The sequence below is a fragment of the Kickxella alabastrina genome, assembly GCF_025024165.1.
Source record: "Kickxella alabastrina strain RSA 675 chromosome Unknown BX661scaffold_32, whole genome shotgun sequence".
Classification (NCBI taxonomy): Eukaryota; Fungi; Kickxellomycota; class Kickxellomycetes; order Kickxellales; family Kickxellaceae; genus Kickxella; species Kickxella alabastrina.
The window spans coordinates 22,555-43,457 of NW_026251503.1; the positions used below are offsets into that span (position 1 = coordinate 22,555).

At 53.5% G+C, this 20,903-nt stretch overlaps 3 protein-coding genes and 2 non-coding genes across 5 annotated transcripts; 3 read left to right on the forward strand and 2 right to left on the reverse strand.

Moving 5' to 3' along the window:
• Window positions 1-650: 650 nt before the first annotated feature.
• Window positions 651-3,302, reverse strand: BX661DRAFT_188604 (Sec1-like protein). Its single transcript, XM_051537441.1, has 5 exons — window positions 3,162-3,302; window positions 1,595-3,055; window positions 1,377-1,496; window positions 1,084-1,356; window positions 651-1,054 (listed from the first exon to the last, which is right to left on the reverse strand). Exons 1-5 carry the CDS (start codon window positions 3,246-3,248, stop codon window positions 836-838), a joined length of 2,160 nt encoding a protein of 719 aa, XP_051388874.1. The 5' UTR covers window positions 3,249-3,302; the 3' UTR covers window positions 651-835.
• Window positions 3,303-7,680: 4,378 nt separating this feature from the next.
• On the forward strand, window positions 7,681-10,401 carry BX661DRAFT_188611 (uncharacterized protein; the record flags this gene model as incomplete). Its single annotated transcript, XM_051537442.1, is given in 6 exon segments — window positions 7,681-8,111; window positions 8,150-8,888; window positions 8,930-9,209; window positions 9,236-10,283; window positions 10,302-10,344; window positions 10,364-10,401. Coding segments are annotated over 6 exon segments (2,495 nt in total), but the record flags the coding sequence as incomplete, so codon positions are not given.
• A 143-nt stretch (window positions 10,402-10,544) lies between these two features.
• BX661DRAFT_t126 lies at window positions 10,545-10,615 on the reverse strand. Its single transcript has one exon. It is a non-coding gene; the product is annotated as a tRNA-Gly (tRNA).
• Window positions 10,616-14,129: 3,514 nt separating this feature from the next.
• On the forward strand, window positions 14,130-14,200 carry BX661DRAFT_t124. Its single transcript has one exon. It is a non-coding gene; the product is annotated as a tRNA-Gly (tRNA).
• A 458-nt stretch (window positions 14,201-14,658) lies between these two features.
• BX661DRAFT_188613 (concanavalin A-like lectin/glucanase domain-containing protein) lies at window positions 14,659-15,756 on the forward strand. Its single transcript, XM_051537443.1, has one exon. It carries the CDS (start codon window positions 14,792-14,794, stop codon window positions 15,626-15,628), a length of 837 nt encoding a protein of 278 aa, XP_051388876.1. The 5' UTR covers window positions 14,659-14,791; the 3' UTR covers window positions 15,629-15,756.
• The last annotated feature ends 5,147 nt before the right edge of the window (window positions 15,757-20,903 follow it).

Here is a 20,903-nt window from a genome sequence, read left to right on the forward strand (position 1 = left end):
AAGATAATCAGTTGTATTGGCTTGTTTATTTTATCTGCGTGCTCAAACATATTTTGTTATTTAAAAGTATAATTATATGCAAAAATAAGTAAGTGGATGAGAAAAATAACTAGGCAAAGCGTAGGTTGGTAAACCCCACTGTATACAATTGAAAAAAGTTTGTCACTGCATTTTTTTTATTGCTTTTAATATGCCAATAAAACCCGAAAAAAACTATCTTTCCTTATTTATTTCTTACAAATTTTTACATGCTCGCTTTGCTCCTTTTGTTCATGTCCGCCAGAATTTGTTTGCGCGCATTCCGGGGTGACAACTTGCGCCTACGGTGTCTTCAACTTGCGTTTTCGTCGGCCAATGCTTTTTTACTTGGATTTTTTCAATCTAATCGGATTTTCTAGTCTCATATCTGTACATAAAGTTGCGCAATACTTGGCTCCTGCTAACGCTGCCCCAGCATATAGCTGCTAATGTTTTGTCTTTTTTTGCTTGTATTTGCACAAAGTTACACAATAGCTACGATAGCATTGGATATTTAGCAACAACAAAACAATGATTATTAGTATGTATGTGAAGATTACACTGAAAAAGCCAAGTGAAAATGAAAGCTGTAATTGTGTGGTGGGTCGATGGATACTATGGATGTGATGGATGTACGACAAGTGCTTTGTGTAATTTCTTATTACGGTGAAATAAAATAAATAAAAATAAAAAAGGTAAGGATTTCCCAAAGTGAATTTTTTTTTTGAAAATAGACAAGAGAATGTCTGGCGGCAGTTGACTTGCGGCATTTTATGTTTTTTTTGGAGAAAAATGGTACAATCGAACCACGGTTTGTTTATTTGATTGGCAGGGTTTTCTGAATCAGGGGATCTAAGAACGAGTTGCCGTTGATGATCTCTGTAGTCGCGGCGACATAGCGGTGGTTATGCTGAAGCGACAAAAGCCTCAGGGCAGCGATCTCCGTATGCGTGCAGCCGCCAAGGAACACGACCAAAGTGGCAGGAGCCTTTTCCCCGAGCCTGCGAATCATAGCATCAGCAGCACCCGCGGCAGTCTCGAATCGCCATCGCCAGGGGTCTGCACAAGATCAACGGTTTCGCCGGGCAACTCGTTCAAAACATCCTCCCACCCAGTCCACCCGCTCTTCACACCGCCGGTATTCTGCGTGCCGTCATCAGAGGTTTGCAGAGAGGCTGGGCGGTTGCTGGCTGTTTGCAGCGACATGTTGAGTGGGCGTAGGAGCAGGGAGGCGTAGCGGTTGGAGGTGGGTGCAGTGTAGACGGCCGGGTCCCGGACCAGGCACTGCAGCAGGCGGACGGAGAGCGGCGCGTAGCCAGAGTACACGTACGAGATGTCCTCGGATCGGACTCTCGCACATCACTAACAACGAGGTTGAGCGACTTGCGCAGAAATGCCATGGAGTTGGTATGCACGGAATTCCGTGGCCTAGTTGACGGTGCTACGGTGTTCAGCAGGCCGCTGCTGGGTGTTGGGTGCTGGTGCTGGTGCTGATGTTAATGGCTGGTGCTTGCGCGTTGGTGTTGGATTTGCCGGCGCCCATGGCTGCTGCTGCTGCTGCTGTGGCCGGCGATACAAACAACCCAGCGTTGCTGAGGTTATCCAGAGTGACGGTCTGCTGGTGGCCAAAGGCAGAAACAAGCTCCTCGTACCAAGCGTCATAGACCTTCTGCTTAAAGCCTGACTGGCCGCTGCGGCACAGCGAGTAGAGACACAGGATGCGCAGGCACTTGTACAGCGAATGCGGGGCCTGAGCCGGCGGCGGCAGCATTTGGGTCGACGACGTTACATCGTCGTTTCCGGGCACACCGGGGGCACTAGCCAGGGGATCAGCCAGAGCAAAGAGTTTTTCAACATAGGCCATTTGCTCCTTGGACAGGTCTGAGCCGGCAACCAGGGTCTGTTCAATATCTAGCAGCGAGTTAAAATCGTCGGACTGTGTGCGCTTAACTATGGTTTCGGCCAAGGAGACGTGGGCCTTAAGCGATTGGTGCTCGGCCTGGAGGGAGCCAAGCTTTCCGACAAACGAGCGGATTTCCTGGACGGTCTTGGCCTTGTGGCGGCTTTCGTAAGTGTCCTGCAGCTGGCGTGACATTTTGCTGAGGAGGGAGCCGACGGATGCAAAGTTCATCGAGCGTGTCTCGCGGTAGATGGCGTCGTCCTGGGAGTTCAGGGCCAGGCGCTTGCGACGCGGTGCACTACTGCTGCCCCTGGCGGATGGTGGGGGTGGTGGCGATGGCGGTGATGGCGGGGACTGGCTGGCCGATGCTGTGTTGGGCGTGTTCTGCTGCTGCTGCTGCTGCTGCTGCTGGGGTAGGGTCACGAAGCCGTTGGTGATGCCGTAAACCTCGCTGATCAGGCCCTCGTATGTGAGCTGGGTCAGCAGGGGCGTGACCAGATCGACGGCCCTGTCGATGATGACAACGGAGTCAAACACACTGGACATTGCGAGCACGGCCGTGTTCTTCGCCGATGCGTTGGACGCAGCGACCATTTCCAAGCGCATCCTAGTAAGCGAGTCGGCCAGGATGCGAGCAAAGTCGCCCTTGCCGACAATCCTCGGGAAAAAGCCATAGAGCGTCTGCAGGCGCATAACGGCGCGTGCAACATACTGTATGCTAGAAAAATCGCCATCCAAATACAAATCCTTGAAAGTGTTGGGCAGCTCCAGCGACAGCAGATCGTCCTCGAGCGGGATAAAATCCATCCGGTACTCCGACACAGTAATGTCGCCCAGCACACCCTCCTCCTCCAAAACGCGCTCGCACAGCAGCGTGCGCCGCGGCACCAGGTGTAGCGAGTAGTCGTGCGGCGAGCTGCTGTTGCGGCGGATGTGCTCGGCGATCCACTTCATCTTGCGCACGTGCGGCATTGAAAAGTAGATTATGCCTGTGCTGGGCGTCGTGGCCGGCAGCGGGCCGGGCTCCAAAAGGTAGATTTTTTCGACGCCGTGGTCCTTGAGCACGGCAAAGTCGACGATGGAGCTGAGCGCGCCGGCCAGGTCCTTGTCGAGGACGAGCGACTTGGCGCCTCGAATCTAAAAATGAGGAGGAGAGCAAGGGAGGGATTGAGAGAGTGGGATGCATTGGGTCGCTTGTTCATTTCGTGTGTGTGCGTGTGTGGTGTGTGTGTGGCTAAGGTACCGTTTCGAGGATTGAAATGAGCTCGTCGCGCAGAATGGCGCGCAGCTGGAGGAGGTCGGGCTCGGGCTGGTTTGAATTGGACGGCATTTGGAGTGTGTTGAGCAAATGGCAAATGGCAAATGGCAAATGGCAAATGGCAAAGAGAAATTGGAAATAATGAATTGAAATTGGGAAATGAAAATGAAAGCGAGAGGGGGGATTCGAATTGAGGCATAAATGTAAATAAAATGGGCAAACGTCATCGTCATCGTCATCGTCATCGCCATCACCATCGCCATCGCCATCGCCATCGCCATCGCCATGCTAAGCCGCGGCCCAAAGCCGCAGCCGCAAGAGCAAAGGCTTGGAATCACTGGTACAGGCTGTGCACGGCGGCCTGAAGGTCGCCGGCGTGGTGGTCAAGCACGTCGATGGCGCGCGCCATGCTGGCGGTGTGGCGCGCGAGCCACAGCAGCTTGGCGGTGCGCACGAGCTCGGGCGCGTCGTTGCGCGCGTAGCTGGCACACACGTCGGCGGCCACCTGGGCGCGCGCAGCGCGGTCGACGACGGCGGTGGCGACGCTGAAGGCGGCGGTTATGGGGCGGTGGTCGCTAAGGCGGATGTCCTCGACGCGGCGGTAGAACAGCGGGTGGATGTGGCCGGGCGCGTCGTCGGCCGGCGCGCGCGCGCGGAACAGCACGCGGTCGCACCAGGCCGGCGTGCGCCGCTTCTCGCTGGTGTCGTAGCAGTCGGTGCCCGGGTCGTACTTGTACGTCGGCGGGAAGCCGATGGGCATCTCGCTGAAGGCGCGCAGCGCAAAGGCCGAGCCAGCGGCGTTGTGCGGGAGCGCGCCGTCGGCGTCGCGTCCGCGCCGGCCCGGCCTCGGCCTCGGCGTCGGTGTCGGCGTCAGCGTCAGCGTCGGCATCGGCGTCGGCGTCGGACGACGTCTCGCAGAAGTACGCCGGGCCGTTGGGCGCGTCGCCGTCGGGCAGCCCCAGCGCCGGCGCGGACGCCAGCAGCGGCAGCAGCTGGTCGCGGCGCAGCAGCGGCGCCAGGTCGCCCAGCGCCAGGCAGCGGTCGGCCGCCGCGCGCGACAGGCGCAGGCGGAAGTTGAGGTCGCCGAGAAGAAGCAGCGGCGTGGTCCAGGAAGCGCGACCCGTCGCCGTCGGCCAGCGCGTCCAGCGCGGCGTTGAACAGGTCGCCGGTGCCGCCCGGCAGCGGCTCGGGCGCGGCCCGCGCAAAGCCCAGCCCGGCGACGATCGCCGCGCAGTGCGCCAGGCGCGCGTCGAGGTTGCGCGGCGACTCGCCGGCGGCCAGGTGCGCGTTGACAAAGCACAGCGCTGCGTCGTCGACCACCAGCCGCACGGCCACGGCGCCCTTGTTGCCGTGCAGCCCGCCCAGCCCGGTCTTGACGTGCGCCACGTCGACGCCGCGCACGCGCCGCACCACGTCGTCGCGCGCCAGCACGCACACAAACAGCCCCACCAGGCTCTGCGCCTCGACCACGCGGAACGGCGCCGCAAAGGCCGCGTTGCGCCCCAGCGCGGCCTCCAGCGCCGCGCGCCACCGCGCGTAGCGCTTGGTGATGTCGGCGCCTTGGCCGCCGCCGCCGCGCGCCTTGGCCTTGGACGTCGTCGTCCGCCACAGCGACCGCGCCGTCAGCGTCTTGGACTCCAGGTCGACGACCTCCTGCAGCGCCACCACCACCAGCTCGGGCGCCGCCGCGCCGCCGGCGCGCAGCCACTGCACCAGCGCGCCGCCCAGCGCGCCGGGCTTGACGGCGCCGGCGTTCCACGAGTGCACGTGCACGGCCAGCGGCGCGGCGCCGCAAACTCGCGCGCGCGGCGCCGCAGCGCGTGCAGCTGCGCGTCGGCCGCCAGCGCGCCGTCCCAGTAGCGCACCGACCCGCCGGCGTGCACCGTGGCCACCTGCAGCCGCGCGCGCGGCGTCAGCAGCGGCGTCCAGTCGACCAGGATGCCCGTCACGGCCGCGCCGGGCGCCGGCACCCAGGCCTTGGCCACGGCCCAGTCGCGCGTGTCGACGACGGCCACGCGGCCCGACGCGAACCCCACCCACAGCCACCGCGCCGACGCGCACGCCACGGCCGTCACGCGCGCGTCGCCGTGCCCGCCGCCGACGTCGACCGTGCGCCACCGCGCGCACGACGCGGCGCGCCACACCACGACGTGGCCGCCGTCGGTGCCGCCGAACACCAGCCCGTGCGCCGCGACGGCCGGCTCGGCCAGGAACGCCACGTTGGCCGCCAGGCACGTGAGCGGCTGCTCGCCGGCGCGCAGGTCGCAGCGCGCCACCAGCGCGCTGCCGGTGCGCAGCGCGTCGAAGGCCCAGACGCCGCGCGCGCCGGCCACCCACAGCTCGCGGCCGCGCAGCACCAGCGCCGTGCGCGGCGTCGGCGCGCGCCGCATGAGCGGCAGCTCGGCTGCGATCGAGAACCGGCGGCGCGCGGCCAGCGGCGCCATGTGCTCGGGCGCCGCCATGGCGCCGCGGTCGGCCCACGCCTCGACGGTGCCGTCGTCGCGCACCGTCCACACTTCGCCGGCGCCGCCGCCCAGCACGCACACGACGCCGCCGGCCATCTGCTCGATGTGCGCGCCGGCGCCGGCCGCGCTGGCCACGACGACGCGCCCGGCCGACGTGGCCGCCCACAGCCGCGCGCCCTCGGCCTGCGCGTCGATGCCCGCCGCCGGCACCGCCACCACGCACGTGAACCGCTCCTCGGGGCCCGGCGCGTTGTGCAGCGCGCACACGTCGCCCGTGTCGATGCGCGTGCACACCAGCCGCGCCTGGCTGACGACCGCCGCGTACGCGCCGCCGATGCTGGCCACAGCCGCGTGCGTCGTCTCGAACCCGAGGAACGCCGGCGCGCCCAGCACGGGCGGCCGCCGGCTGCTCGACCCGTAGTCGGCGCGCACCGGCCGCAGCGCCGGGTCGCCGCTGAAGTCGAGGGCGCACCGCGCGGCGCCGAGGCCGGCGGCGGCGGCGACCGGCGGCGGTGGCGGCGGCGGAAGCGGGAGCCCAGCTCGCCTGGCTGCGCCCGTCGGCGCCGGGCCTGATCCCGCCGATCCTATTAGGCCTGTTGTGCCTGTGCCTGCGCCCGGGATTGGCGGCGGCGGGGGCAGCCGCGGCGTGGGCGGCTGGCGCAACGGTGGCGGCGGCAGCGGCGGCGGCGGCGGCGAGCCTGATGATGGCGGCGGCGGCGGCGGCGGAGGCGGAGGCAGTGACCCGCCACGCCCTGTGCCCACAGCCGCCCTGCTCATAAGTGGCGATCGCATTGTGCTGATTCCCGGCGGCTTCGGCATCAGCGGCGGCGCGGCGCGGCTCAGCCTGTTTTGCAGTGGCGCTGGCGTGTCGGTGTTGCGGCGCGCCAGCACCGGCGGTATTGGCGCAATGGGGCTCAGCGGCGTGCACACCGGCGTGCTGCCCAGCTCCGGGCTGGCAAACGGATTGCCGCCGTCGGCGGGCGCCGTGAACATGCTGTGAATGCCCGGCTGCGCGATGCTGCTGCCGCCCGACAGCACAGACTCCTCTGACGACGACGACGACAGCGGCAGCGACGGCAACCCGCCGCGGGCCCCCTGCGCTACGCTGATCCGCCGCGCGCCGATTGTGTATGGCCTTCTCTGTCCGCGTACATTGACACGCGCTTGCCGGCTGCCCCCGACGCCTCCTTCTCCAGCCCGAGCCGCGCTATCCGCTCGGCCAGCGTCCTCGGCCCTGCCGACTCCGACTCTGACTCATCGGAGCTGTGCATTTATCGCCAATGACTATAGACAAACTGTAAACTATTAGGAATTATCAGAATTAATAAGAATTAAATGTTAACGCAAGGCACGAATTGGAAAGAAAATAATTAAATAAATAACAAAATACTATGCTGCGTGCTCTGGCTTGTTTTGTTTATACCCGAGCGCTAATTATAATAAAAATACAATATCCAAATAAATGCAGCTCAGCCCAGCCGAGCCAGGGCTGACATGAAACCCTTGGAAAACCCAACCAAGCAAACAATCAAACGAGTGCTTCCATCATCCACCCCCCCCCCCCCGCGCTTGCTTTTTAAAAGTAAAATAATATATTTCTCCTTTTGTTGCACATTGGCTCGCATATAAAATCCCATCCAAACCCTTCCCCTCTTTATTTCTCTTTCTTTCTACAAGACCCCGAATTCGCCCAAGAATTCATCCAAGAATTCACCCTCAATTCACCCAAGAATTCACCCAAATTCACCCAAGAATTCACCTTTAATCCAACTGCTAGCTTTTGCACTTTGTTTTTACTAACACAGCCCATGGACCCCTGGACAACAGTCAGAGCCAAGGCCAAAATCAATGCCAGGCCCAAAATCAACGCCAGGGCCACAGTCAGATCCACAGCCAGAGCCACTCTGCTGCTACTACTGATGCTTCTGCCTTCTGCTTCTGCTTCTGCTGAGCCGCCACTGCCGACAAAAAGGCGAAAAGAGCACGCAACCGCGCTCGTGCCCGCACTCGCAAGCGCGAGGCTGCCAATGCCCTCAGATCCAAACCCAAACCCAAACCCAAACCCAAACCCAACCCAAACCCAAAATCACAGCCAGACCCACATACCTTCGTTCAGGCCAGCGATGGCCGCCACTGCGCCGCCGTTCACGCCCAGATCGACAAAAGCAACCAACCAGCAGCCGCGGCTGTTCCAGCCATACTACGACGCCGCGCTGCTGGCCAAGGGATTCAGCACCGGGCTGCTCGTGCGCGGCGTCCTCCGCGTCAACCCAAAGAACCGCACCGACGCTTACGTGTCGCTTGACGAGACGCCCAACGCCGCGGCGCTCTACGTGCGGCCCGAACTGGCCAACTACGATGTCGGGTTGGGCAATGATATTTACATCTGCGGCGACATCGACCGCAACCGCGCCATTTCAGGCGACACTGTGGCCATCCGCATCCTCGACAAAGGCCAGGCCTTTGCTTCGTACAAGCAGCACCGCCTGGCTGACGATCGCCGCATAGACAAGATGCGCGCACAACGCCGCTCCGCCTGGACGAGATGGCCGAGTCCATCAGCACCACTCCCGGCGCACCAGCCACCAACACTGACGCCGGCCCCCGTGTGCCCGAGATCTTTGGCACAATCGTGGCCGTCCTGATGCCCAACGAGGACAGGTGCTTTGCCGGCACGCTGAGCAGCCAGCCGCCGGCCGTGCTGAAGAAGCACCCGCTGTTCGAGAATTCGCTAGACGCGCCCGTGCTGTGGTTCCGCCCAATCAACAATGCGCTACCCCAGATGGCCGTGCCCGTTGCTGCTGTGCCCAAGGCGCTGCGCGCGGGCAGCAAGCGGCACTACTGCACCGTACGCATGGGCGACTGGGCGGCGTACGCGCCGCTGCCCAGCGCAACTTTTTTCAAGGACCTGGGCGAGCGCGGCCCGCTGGCCATTGAAACGATGCTAATCCTCGAGGACAACGGCGTGTGCTCGGACCCGTTTAAGCCTGTAGTGCTGCGCTGCCTGCCGCAGACACCCTGGCGCATTCCGGCGCCCGAGCTCAGCCGCCGCACGGATCTGCGCTCGGCCTGCATCTTCACCATTGACCCGCCGACGGCGCGCGACCTGGACGACGCCGTCAGCTGCGACCTGCTGCCCAACGGCAATGTGCGCATTGGTGTGCACATCGCGGACGTCTCATACTTTGTGCGCCCCAAGACCGCGCTGGACCTGCAGGCGCGCCAGCGCGCGACGACCACGTACATGGTGAGAAGGCCGTGCCGATGCTGCCGGCCATGTTATGCGAGGACCTGTGCAGCCTCAACCCCGGCGTCGACCGCCTGGCCTTCAGCATAATGTGGGAGATGGACCCGTGCGATGCCACTGTGCTGTCGACGTGGTTTGGCCGCACCATCATCAACTCGGCCTGCAAGCTGGCATACGACGACGCCCAGAGCGTTATCGACGGCGCCCATCTTTCAGAGAACATCCCGCAGTACCAGGTTATTGGAGGCGGCAGCGGCCTGCCTGTGCCAGCCTCGGCCAGCCGCCGCGCGCAGATCGAGGCCAGCATCCACTGGTTCTACCGTTTGTCCGTGATCATGCGGCGCAAGCGCTTGACAACGGCGCACTGTCGCTCAGCAGCGTGCGCCTGAGTTTCGACCTGGATGACGCCGGCAACCCGACTTCCTGCCGGCCGTACGCCATTAAGGACAGCAACCGGCTGATCGAGGAGTTTATGCTGCTGGCCAACATGAGCGTAGCTGCGCGCATCGAGGCTACATTCCCCGACGCCGCGCTGCTGCGCCGCCACTCGCCGCCCCTAGCTCGCCGGCTGGACGAGACCTGCAAGCAACTGCAGCACATCGGCATTGACATTAACCCGGCGTCGTCGCGGGACATCCAGGCATCGCTTGACCTGATCACCGACCCAGACATCCGCTCAACCGTCGAGTGCATGCTGACTGGCCCCATGCAGCGCGCCGTCTACTTTTCCACCCACACCATCAAGGACCGCAATGGATACGCGCATTACGCGCTGGACGTACCGCTGTACACCCACTTCACCAGCCCCATCCGCCGCTACGCCGACATCATTGTGCATCGCATGCTTGAGGCCTCTCTGGCTGTCTTTGGCAACCACGTTGCCACCGACCACCCCCTGCTTCCAGCTTACCACTCGCCCTACTTCCCGCAGACCCCCGCCGCCGGATCACTGACCACTGTCAGCACCGAGCTGCTGGTGCCCGCGCCCGAAGTTGTTGCTGATATTGCACATCGCTGCAACCTGCGCAAGGACGCCGCCAAGAAGGCCCAGGATGCTAGCGCCCACCTCTATCTTGTCCACTACCTCATGCGCCGCGCCACTTACTCTGCCATTCCGACCACTCTGACGTCTGCTGTTGTCACAAAGATCAAGCAGGACGGCTTTGTTGTTACGCTGCCCATGTACGGCATTGAAACTATCATGTATATGGACCGCATGGCCGATAAGGAGAACCAGGTGGTGTCAACCGACGCCCGCGATTGGAAGCTGCGTGTGTGGTCGGTTGATCCAGCCGAATTGACGCTTGTCTGGAACGTATTCGCCCAGGAGCCCATCGCTATCTCAGCCGCTGCCTGCGATGACGACAGCGACGTTTTAGTGTCCAGCATGGACAGGTTGGCCATTGACACTAGCAAGAAAGTCAATTGTCGCTCTGCCCCCACTAAACTTACCCAGGTGCTACATTTTCGATAAGGTCACTGTGGCTATGCTCCCTGAGGCTATTCCTCCGATGTTTCTGTCAAACTTGCGATGCCAACTATTGTCCAGCACTGATTTTTTGTTACAAATTGTAAACAGAAAATAAAAATATCAAAGAATCAACAAAAATATACTTTCATAAAAAAATAATAGAAATAGGACAAAGTCAAAAGTTATGCGATGACCGGGAATCGAACCCGGGACTAATGCTTGGAAGGCATCAATTATACCTCTTAACTATCAACGCTTGTTTTAATGAGCTAAACCCAATTTCTTGTTTGTATTCATGTTTTATAATCATATAGTTAACTATGATTAATAATATAAATGGTAACATTGGCATTATGAAATGTACGATGCTTGTGCAGAATAGCTCAATAGTATGCAGTACCAAAAAACAAAGTATTAAGCCTTTCTATTAATATGTAGTTTATTACGGCACATTGAAACTTCTTGTAGCATTGTTTTAAATCTAGCATTAGAAATAATGTAATGCTTGCCAACAATAAGAGTCAAATCGGTCTTGTAGTGCGTTTGTGCGTACATTTCCTGCTGCTTGCCGTCGCATTTTTTTAGCTTGTAATTTTTGGCAATGCTGTTGCTGCTGCTGTTTTTCTTAACACTGTCGAAATACTCTGGATCTTCTTTCAGTTGTTGCTTTCTCTCATGTTCTCGCAGTTTTTTCTAATATATTTGCTGCCCTTGCTGCTTATTTTTTTTTTTTTTTTTTTTTTTTTTTTTTTTTTTTTTTTTTTTTTTTTTTCTAATTATTATTTGCTGCCCTTGCTGCTTATTTACTAGTTGTCTTTTTATTTTAGACATACCCAAATATATTACTGTTGGTGTCATTGTTGTTTAATGATCTACTTGCCACCGCCCTCTCTATGTGAGACACTTTCTATTTTCTCCCTACTATTTTCTCTTTCCTGATGCTGTAATATGACTGAAACATTTATGACAACCACAAACAATGCAAGTGATCGAGTGCACATTTTATTTTTCTTTGGACAGCACAGCTTGAAATTAATTTGCATCATTCATTTTTTCCACATGATGACACCTTGGCTTCTAATTTTTATTTGTAGAAAGAAATGCTTTTAAAACAGCTTGATATTCACATGTGTATTTGGCTTTACATCAAGGCGTCGTCCTAATGGCGTGCTTTTTACATTGTAAATTTTTTTACCAACCCTTTTAAATATTTCTTGCTTTTTTCTTTTTAAATTTTCTTTCAGTCGCCTTTTTGGCAATTCATGCCTGACTTTTAGTTTGTGTGTGTGTGCTACTCGCGCGCCATTACCATGCTCATAAACAGCAGGTTTGTGGTTGCTCTTTATGTTGTTTTCTTTATTTCCCAGTTTTTTTAATTTTCAATTTATAATATTATTTTCACCCTTTATTTACAGGCATTCCTTAACCATAAGGTATGCACAACAATTACCAGTTCTCGCCCCTGTATAATGGGCCTCGCTCACCAAACAATGGTCCGATAGAAAATGCAGCGGCACGCGGTAAAAACACGGCACAAGTGACGCCTCCAAACCCCATATTACCGCAAAGAAACTGGCAGTCACCACAGGAGCAGTACCCACAACAAGCACACGCAATTCAGTATGGTCAGAGCTCGGGTAACCCGGAAATCTACAGACAAAACAAGCAACTCCAAAACGCACCGCCTCCTCCTCCTCTTCCTCCACTGCCACAGATTCCAGCGCACTATTATTCCCTCCCAGCAGCAAATCAAAAACAAAATGATAATGGCGTTTACCCTAGCTTGCACAGGAAAAGAGAGCAGACAGTTAATGGATATACAATCAAGAAAGCACTTGGTAAAGGCGCCTATAGCAAGGTTTACTTAGCCGAGCACTCAGTCACTAAACAGATAGTTGCCCTGAAATATATCAAGCCAAACCCAAATTTAAGCGATAGTTTGGAGATGCAGAACGCCCGTATTCAGAGCGAGGCCATTTTGCTTTCTCGCCTCTACCACCCAAATATTGTGCGCATGTATGATGTATTTCAAAACCGGAAGGCTACTATAATAGTTATGGACCACTACAGCAAGGGTCAATTTTTGGATTATGTTCGTGAGCACGGGCGTCTGCACGAAAATAATGCCCGTAGCTTTTTCCGCCAGATTGTCAGCGCCATGGACTATATCCACAAAAACTGCATTGTCCACCGCGACCTCAAGCTGGAAAACATTATGCTTAACCACGATAATATGATTCGCATTATTGACTTTGGATTTGCAAACACATATAGTTGGGACAAGCAGCTGTCGACATTTTGCGGCTCTCCGCTATTTGTTTCGCCAGAGATTGTAAATGGTGTTAGGTACACGGGCCCCGAAGTTGACATTTGGAGCATGGGTGTCATTCTCTATTTTATGCTTTGTGGCAACACACCATTCGAGGCTGGTTCCAAAGAAGATATTTTTAACAAAATTGCCCAAGGAAGATTCAGCATGCCATCTTATCTCAGCAGAGAGGCTCGGCATTTAATTAGGCAAATGTTGACTGTGAACCCCAAGTATCGCATCACAATGAAGGGAATTATAGAGCATCCTTGGACAAACAAGGATTATAACACGCCCATCAACAATCACTTACCGTTTCGCCCTTCTGTAGTATTGCATCCTAATAAGGAATCCTTGAAGAAAATGAGAACACTCAAATACAATCCCGAAGCAGTCATTGCTGACTTGGCGTGCAGCAATAAGAGACACACACCAGCTGTGTGTATGTACCATCTCATCGAGGAAGCACGCCGTCGCAATGAAAGCAGAAAATCACTCAAAAGCAACAATGCTACTTTGAACAGGCCAAATAACCACACAATGGCAAACAGTGAAAGTAATGCATTGTCCCCATTACCGCCCCCTTATATAGCAGAAACCACAACTTATAGCACACCCAGTAACCAGTTAAGACAAGAATTTCCGACTGCAATTTCCAATCAACACAATCGCGTAATGCCATATGGGAATCAAATAACAACACCATTTCGTCGCAATTGCCACAACCTGTAGTGGGAAACAGCACCCCTTGTCGCTGTAAATGTAAAAATGGGACCCCCAACTATTAAAGAGAACAACCCAACACCGTATGCACAAAATTATGCCGCCAGGACTGTGGTTTGGGCACTGGCAACAATGTACCAATGCAGATGCTGAGCCCGCCCGATTTACATTATTTTGGTCAAACCAATCCAAACAGCATTCAGAAGGTCAACAGCAACTCAACCACAACAAATGAACCAGCAAATGAATTTGGTGGTGACAAAAATGTATCCAATCCTGCAGAAATAACATTCGGCTGGTTACCCGACTCGATAGCCGTTCACAAATATCGCCAAAATAATGATGGAGACATGCCGCCTCCGTTACGACAGACGCGGACTCTTGCCGAAAATAGGAGCAAGCCTGTGGACACACACCAAGCATTCCCTCGTCGATCTAGCTATACTCCGCTGCCTTATATAGTGGAGAATTTTGGAAAAGACCAATAGGTATCTTGTTTTACGCACATAATTTTTCTTTTTAAATATTCATTTTTTGGTTTCTAATCACAAAGCGTAACAGCATAAATGTAAAATATATGCAATACACAAAATCAGCTTTTTAAACTTTTCAAACAATCTGTATGCCCTAAACAAATATTAAATTGTTGGTAGCATTACCACCTAAAAAGTAATACTTTTGAATATGATATTTCACTATGTCTGCAATATTAGCAGTTGACTTTAGCTCATTAAATCAGGCGTTGATAGTTAAGAGGTATAATTGATGCCTTCCAAGCATTAGTCCCGGGTTCGATTCCCGGTCATCGCATAACTTTTGCTTTTTAATTGTGTATTTATTGAAATTTAGCCCAATTTTTTGCCTTTTTTTTTGTTTACACGGTGCTTTGTTTTATTCAACTATTCGATAGAGTTTCGAATATGACGTCACCTGTTAAGCCCCTTCAAATCCAATGGTGGCTCAACTAAATGGCCTTTACAAGCTATACGTCAGCTGCTGTGTCTGGAAGACAATGCTCAAGCAGGGTTGCCTACATATATTTAAATTTTAAGGTGTAGTACGGCGTGATCAGCTGCTGGTATTGTTGCAATTCCATTTCTGTTTTGATGTGGTCACTGGGTAATGTATGAAAGATGATTTACGAAAATAATAAATGAAGTGACCACCTTCAAATAGTGCGACCTAAATTTAATAATATATGCATGTTCTCATGTTCAGTTTTATTGGGTATTTCTGAATTTGTTTGGCATTGACAACAAATTTGCTCTCGAATATGCATTTTTTTATACGCAACAGAAATTCCTATAAAGCAAGCGGCATCATCCATATTTCTATTGAATTTCCGTATTTATCAACACACAATCGCACCTATCCTTTTAATTTTTAATAATTATTTTCAAAATGAAGTTCACATATTGTTCGTCTACCGTCGCTGCTATTGCTTTTTGGGCAACCTCTAATGGATATGTTATTGGCTACTCCGCTGGCCACATAAGTGGTGTGAGCGGACTTTCCGGACTACAGGGCAACAATTCGTTGCAAACAAGAACCTCTGGAAACAACAGCAATAGACGCACACTTAAAGCACGCCAGTCTCAACCCGCAGGGTCTCTGGTAAACTACACATGCCAAAGTTCATTTATCGACTTTACAGATCGTGAAGCACTTGGAAAATTCAACGTCGAATGGTGTCCCCAAAACACCTACCAAACGCAAAACTCTGTGGTTTGGCGGCTGACCCCTGAGTGCGGCACGACAATAGTATTTCCGTGGGATTTCCAATACGGTAAAATCGAAGGACGCATCCGCGCTGCGCATGGAAGTGGGGTTGTGTCTACTGTTCTTCTGGCGGGGCCCGAGCCAGCCGACGAGCTGGATTGGGAATGGGTGGGCAGGGACACTTTGACAGCACAGTCCATGTATTTTGTAAAGGGGCAGCGCGTTGATCCTGTACCACAATATCTAAACACCCCTGGTGGTATTCCTCAAGACATGGCTGCTGGGTTCCACAATTATGCCATCGAGCTTAATAAGGACAGTGTCAAGTGGTACATTGACGACTGGCTGGTCCGCACTCTGCCCCGTGTCGATGGCGTCCCCTTCCCAGTTGGTGCAAGTCGTCCTCGCATGGGCGTTTGGGACGGCACACAAACCAGCGGCTGGGCTGGCACTGTTGACTGGTCGCAGGGCCCATTCACAGCCGAAATGCAGTGGTTTAAATTTACGCCATATTGCTAAGCATATGGTGTTTGATATTTGATTTCAGTTTATATTTCTAATTTGATTATTTGGTATATAAGTAAGAGACTCGCACAGTAGCATGTGCTTGTCTTTTTCAAAGGGGATAACTAAAGACCAAATATTTGCAACGATTGATATGCGTGAATCGAGAATTATGCGGTTCAGGATTGGCATTCAAAATATCTGTAAATTTGCTAAAGAAGCCAGGCTGCCCTTTACTCACAATTTGCATGGTTTATAAGCAGATATCCCGTATTGCGCGCAAAGTCTTTATTTGGAAAATGGAGCAAGATATTGGGCCAAAAAGACGAATGGCAAGTTCTATGTTATATGTTATATGTTCGAACTCAACTTTTTTTAAAAATACACGATCATTGACGTGAAGCAAATTTCAGGATAACCGCGAGAACTTGCATTTAGCACATATTTAATTGGGAACATACTCGCACAAAGAGATTCGCGATCATCCCCTTTCTGCGGGCAAACAAAATATTTCATTCGTGAATTTGCCGGCTTATCCAGATAAATAAATTAGCTCTGTGCATTTTGTGACACCAAGTATTTTTGAAAAGAAATTTTTAAAAGCGTCTTTATCAGAATGTGTGAGAATGTGAAACAGCATGCGTTTATACAAACTACAAACTGTGTACCACACACTACACACCACACACCACACACCACGAACTCATCTACATACATGCTATTTAAATATCTATAATGAAATGTGTGTATTTGCAATGCTTAAAATTGCATTTTACATACCAGTGTAGAGCCAACAATTGCATACACGACTGCCACCAGAAAAAACACGTGTATAAGAAGAACACTTTTGCCGACAAAATCCAACTCACAAAACAGTATCAAACACATTCGCCTTCCGTCTACCTTTTCCTCCCAAACACACGCCATTGATCCAATCCCTTAAATAATGAAGTTCTTTACCGCCATTATTGCCGCTCTCGCCTCCAGCGTTGTTCTCGCTGCTCCTGCTCCTGGTCCTGCCGACGCCAATCCTACTATATCTCCACTCGCTCCTGCCGCAACCCCCAAGCATCCTGCCAGCTACGAGCGTCGTGGATGGGACTTTTACCGACCTATCACCAAGTATCGCCGCGGATGGGACTTTCACCACCCCATTACCCAGGCAAAAAATTAAATTCGTTGTATGTCAAAAGGATTATTAGATTATTAGGTCAAGCTTTTGGCGCACGGTGTAGCTTGCCTAAACTTGATGCGCACAGCTAGGACTGCCAAAATGAATGCAATACCACCAATGTTATTTTACTTTAAACACTTTATTAATAAGTATAGCGAACAGCGCTGTTACATTTTCTTATTATTGAATATAATATTACATTTAATAATACACCAATAACAATGTTTTCATCAAATGCACTTAGATGACGAAATGAGTGGATATATTTGTAATCTATATTTTAGTTGAGGCAAACTCGAGCTATTCCAAAAATATATTTTATTAAGTGGTGAATGAGTTTGTGTGTGTAATGTCTAATTTGGTCTATTTTCGATGTCTATCACCATATAGGCAACCCCTGCCAATGCTTGACAAAGCAAACAATTAAGCAATGACGTTGGCGCTGTTGGAGGAGCTGACCTTGTCACTAGTTACGCTGGCGTCCTTGTTATTGGAGTAATAAGTGTTGTCGTTGTAGTTAGCAGCAAAGGAGTCGCGGTCAAAGTTGTTGACCGTGCTGAGCGCAATTGGAAAGCCCGATGCGTAGCTTCCGTAGCTGCCAACACTACCGTAGTTACCAACACCGCCATAGTTGCCGATATTACCATAGTTGCCAGCACCGCCGTAGTTGCCAATATTGCCGTAGTTGCCAGCACCGCCGTAATTTCCAGTACCACCGTAGCTATTGTACGCGTTGTATGCTCCGCCGTAGGGGTAGGCGTTGTTGTTGTATCCTGCGTTGTAAGGATAAGCATTGCCATAAGCACTGCCACCGTTAACATTGCCACTCCCGCAAGTGTTTTCGGTGGACTGGTAGCTGGCAGAAACGGGGCTGGCATTAGCAGCAGGCGCAATAAAGGCAGCAATGGCAGCAAGAGCGGTGATGATAGTGGCAAAGCAAAGCATGTTTGCAAATGTTGCGGTTGTAGTTGGTATTTAATCTAAAGTGGAAAGTGTTAGCTGAGTGAGCAGTGTTGTGAGGATACTGAATACCTGGAATATGAGACGCGCATTGTTGCTTTATATATACAAGTTTTTGTCTGGAAGTCCAACAAATAATTTACATAAAGCCTATTTTCAAATGTCAAATATATGAATGCAATCCAAAATTTGCTTGTACATATTGTTGCGCAGACTGAAGATATGGAAGCAGATGTTGAGGTCGAGAACCGCGAAACAAGTTCCCACCTGCGCGCTGATCGATAGGACGCAAATTGGATAATGCAGGTGTAAATCAGGGAGGCATCACACTGATGCCCAAACATGCCCCCCATCCTGTAATGCACACGCATAAGCGTACACGCACGAAAACCACAACATCAACTTGCCAAGATACCGGTCTACTCGCAGAAGATCCAGTTCTCACCAATGGAGCGCACAATGGACAATGTGCACGACAAAGGCGACTGGGAACATATATAAGATGAGGCTGGCCCCTAGTAGTACTTTAGAAACATCAGTAATAAAACCTTTTATAAAATCACCCCTAACTTTTAACACTAGACAACTAGTGCTCCTCACACCCCCCTCTTACTATAACAAAATTTATTACTCGCTTACATACATAAAACAAAACAAAAACACAACAATGTCCGTCAGGTCAGACGTGACAATGCAGACTGCAATTCACCCCATACCTCCTGCCACTGCCCCTACTGCCCCTACTGCCCAGCTGACTACCACCTCCTCTGCCCAGACCCCAGCCAAGGCTGCCAAAGAGGAGCTGGACCTGCTCCGAGACTATGCCAAGCGGTTCAATGGCGAAGATATCGGAAATCCAACCAAGCAGTGGATTGCAGGGATCCAAGAGACAATCAACTTCATCTTTACCCGCACTCCTGCAGCAATGATTGTCACAGCACTCCAAAAGCTGCTTGACGGACAAGCTGCCAGACGCATGGGCACCCTAGACGTGAACACACCAGAAGAGTTCTTTGAGAAGCTCCTTGAATGCATCCCGCAAGCAGACTTTGTGGCCAAGGCACACAGCATCGCTGCTGGAGGCCCAGCCAAGGCCTTCAAGAACATCCCTGCAGTGGACAGGGTCAACTATGCGCGCAGGCTCTACAAGGCCATGGGTGGTGGCGACTATGCTGCAGTCACTATCTCACGCCTAGTACATGGCCTTGACACCCGCTCCTGGGCATGTACAGGAAGTGCGCCCAATGATGTCACTGCTGAGACCCTCCTGGACCGACTCAAGGCATTCGAGACAGTCCACAAGATAACCCTACTTTCATATGGCAACAATGACCCAAAAGCCTGAGCGGCTTGGGTATCAGTTACACTATTGGGACAATAAATATGTTTAACTCTACTCAGGCCGCCCTGTGCCATTTTACGAAAACACCCGGTTTCCGCGCACATAATAAGCCAGCAATGGCTGTAGCCGACAATGGCGCTGCTGTCAGCCTGGTCACCATGGCTGCTGCCAAGCGGTTGAAGCTGCGTATCCGCACCAACTCGAGGCCAGACCTGTTCCCCATCTGGTCAGACAAGGCATACCAGAGCATTGGGCGGGCCACCGTCTGCCTGCAGGTCGAGGGTGGCCCAAAGTTCTGGGACGATGCAGTCGTTGTCGACATGAAGGTGCCATGGGAGCTGCTGGTGTCAAACCATGCCCAAGAGGGCCTGGGCATCCGCCTCATGACCCCAGCAATGCGCCGACGCCTTAAGGGCACAGAACGCACCCCTGACCACCCAGACAAACTTCCCGATGGTCCCCGTGCTGTACGCGACTCGGATTATGACACTATGCCAGACCCCACAGTGGCACAAGACCCGCAGATGTTCCCACTAATGGACGGCCCGCCTGATGCGCCCCCGATCAAGGAACCAGTTGTCTCACGCCCAATGCGGGCACGACTAGGCCTACCAACTGGCTATTTTGTTGAAGCGCGCGATGCCGACTTCCACAAGTGGGATGCACTGTATCCAGCAGTGACGACGGAAAATGTTGCTAGCCGCACAACGGATCAGTGCACTACGGACGAGCTCCACAAATCCCTGCTAAAGACCCTTATGACTGCTGCTGGCGCCCTACGTGAGTACCCGAGTGGCTGCCCGCCGCCAGCAGCCTATGCGCCCATCCGACCCCCAATGCGCACAAACGCGTGCCCCCTGTACACCGTCCAACACACACTCAGCGAGCCTGCTCACAAGGCCCGAAACTCTTTCGTTGCCAACCGGCTCAAGTATGGAATAGACGGTCCATCGGTTGCATTCGCCCAGGTCCCTGTGTTCTCCAAAGTTAAGCCGAACTCGACGGACAGGCGTGTGCTGTTCGACGACTCAGCAAACAACTCGTTACATATGCTGAGCGTTGGAATGCAGCTGCCGACGCCAGTCGAGCGCATTATGTTCCTGCGTGATGCCAAGCTGATCTCGTCAGTTGACATGGCATCGTTCTTTACGCAGCTGCGCCTGGCAGAGGACGTCGCAGACTTCTGGACCTATGACGGGGGCAGCGCAGGCAAGGTACGCAACCTACGCATGGTGCAGGGAAACTCCGAATCCCCTGCCATTGCCCAGGCCTTCCTGACCCATGTTCTGTCCGGCGTGCCAGAGCTGCGGCCACGTCTGATGGTCTACATTGATAATGTTTACCTAAAGTCGACCACCGGCAATGAGACTGATCACATCCACGATATAGGGCTGTTTGCTCGGTGTCTGGCCCGTGCGAATGTCACGATTAACATGTCCAAATCACTGTGGTGCGCGACTACAGGCGTAGAGATCTTGGGGCGTCGGTGGTCCGCCGACCGGACATGGCAGGCCTTTGACCACCGAGTGGAAACAATGCGAGCACTGGAGATGCCGACGACGGTCGCAGGCATCCGGCGTCTGTGCGGCGGCATTAACGCAATTGCAGAGCATATGGAATGGATCCAGATCATCCTAGCTCCCTTCTACCAGATGGTGGGCAAGACGCGGCTGACGAAAGACGACATCAGATCACTACAGGAGCCCTGGCATGCGCTTAAGCAGGCACTGCTCGACGTTCGACACCTCTACATACCCCCGCCTGGAGCACCGCTGGTACTGCGCACTGATGCTGCGGGCGCCGGTGTGGGTGCC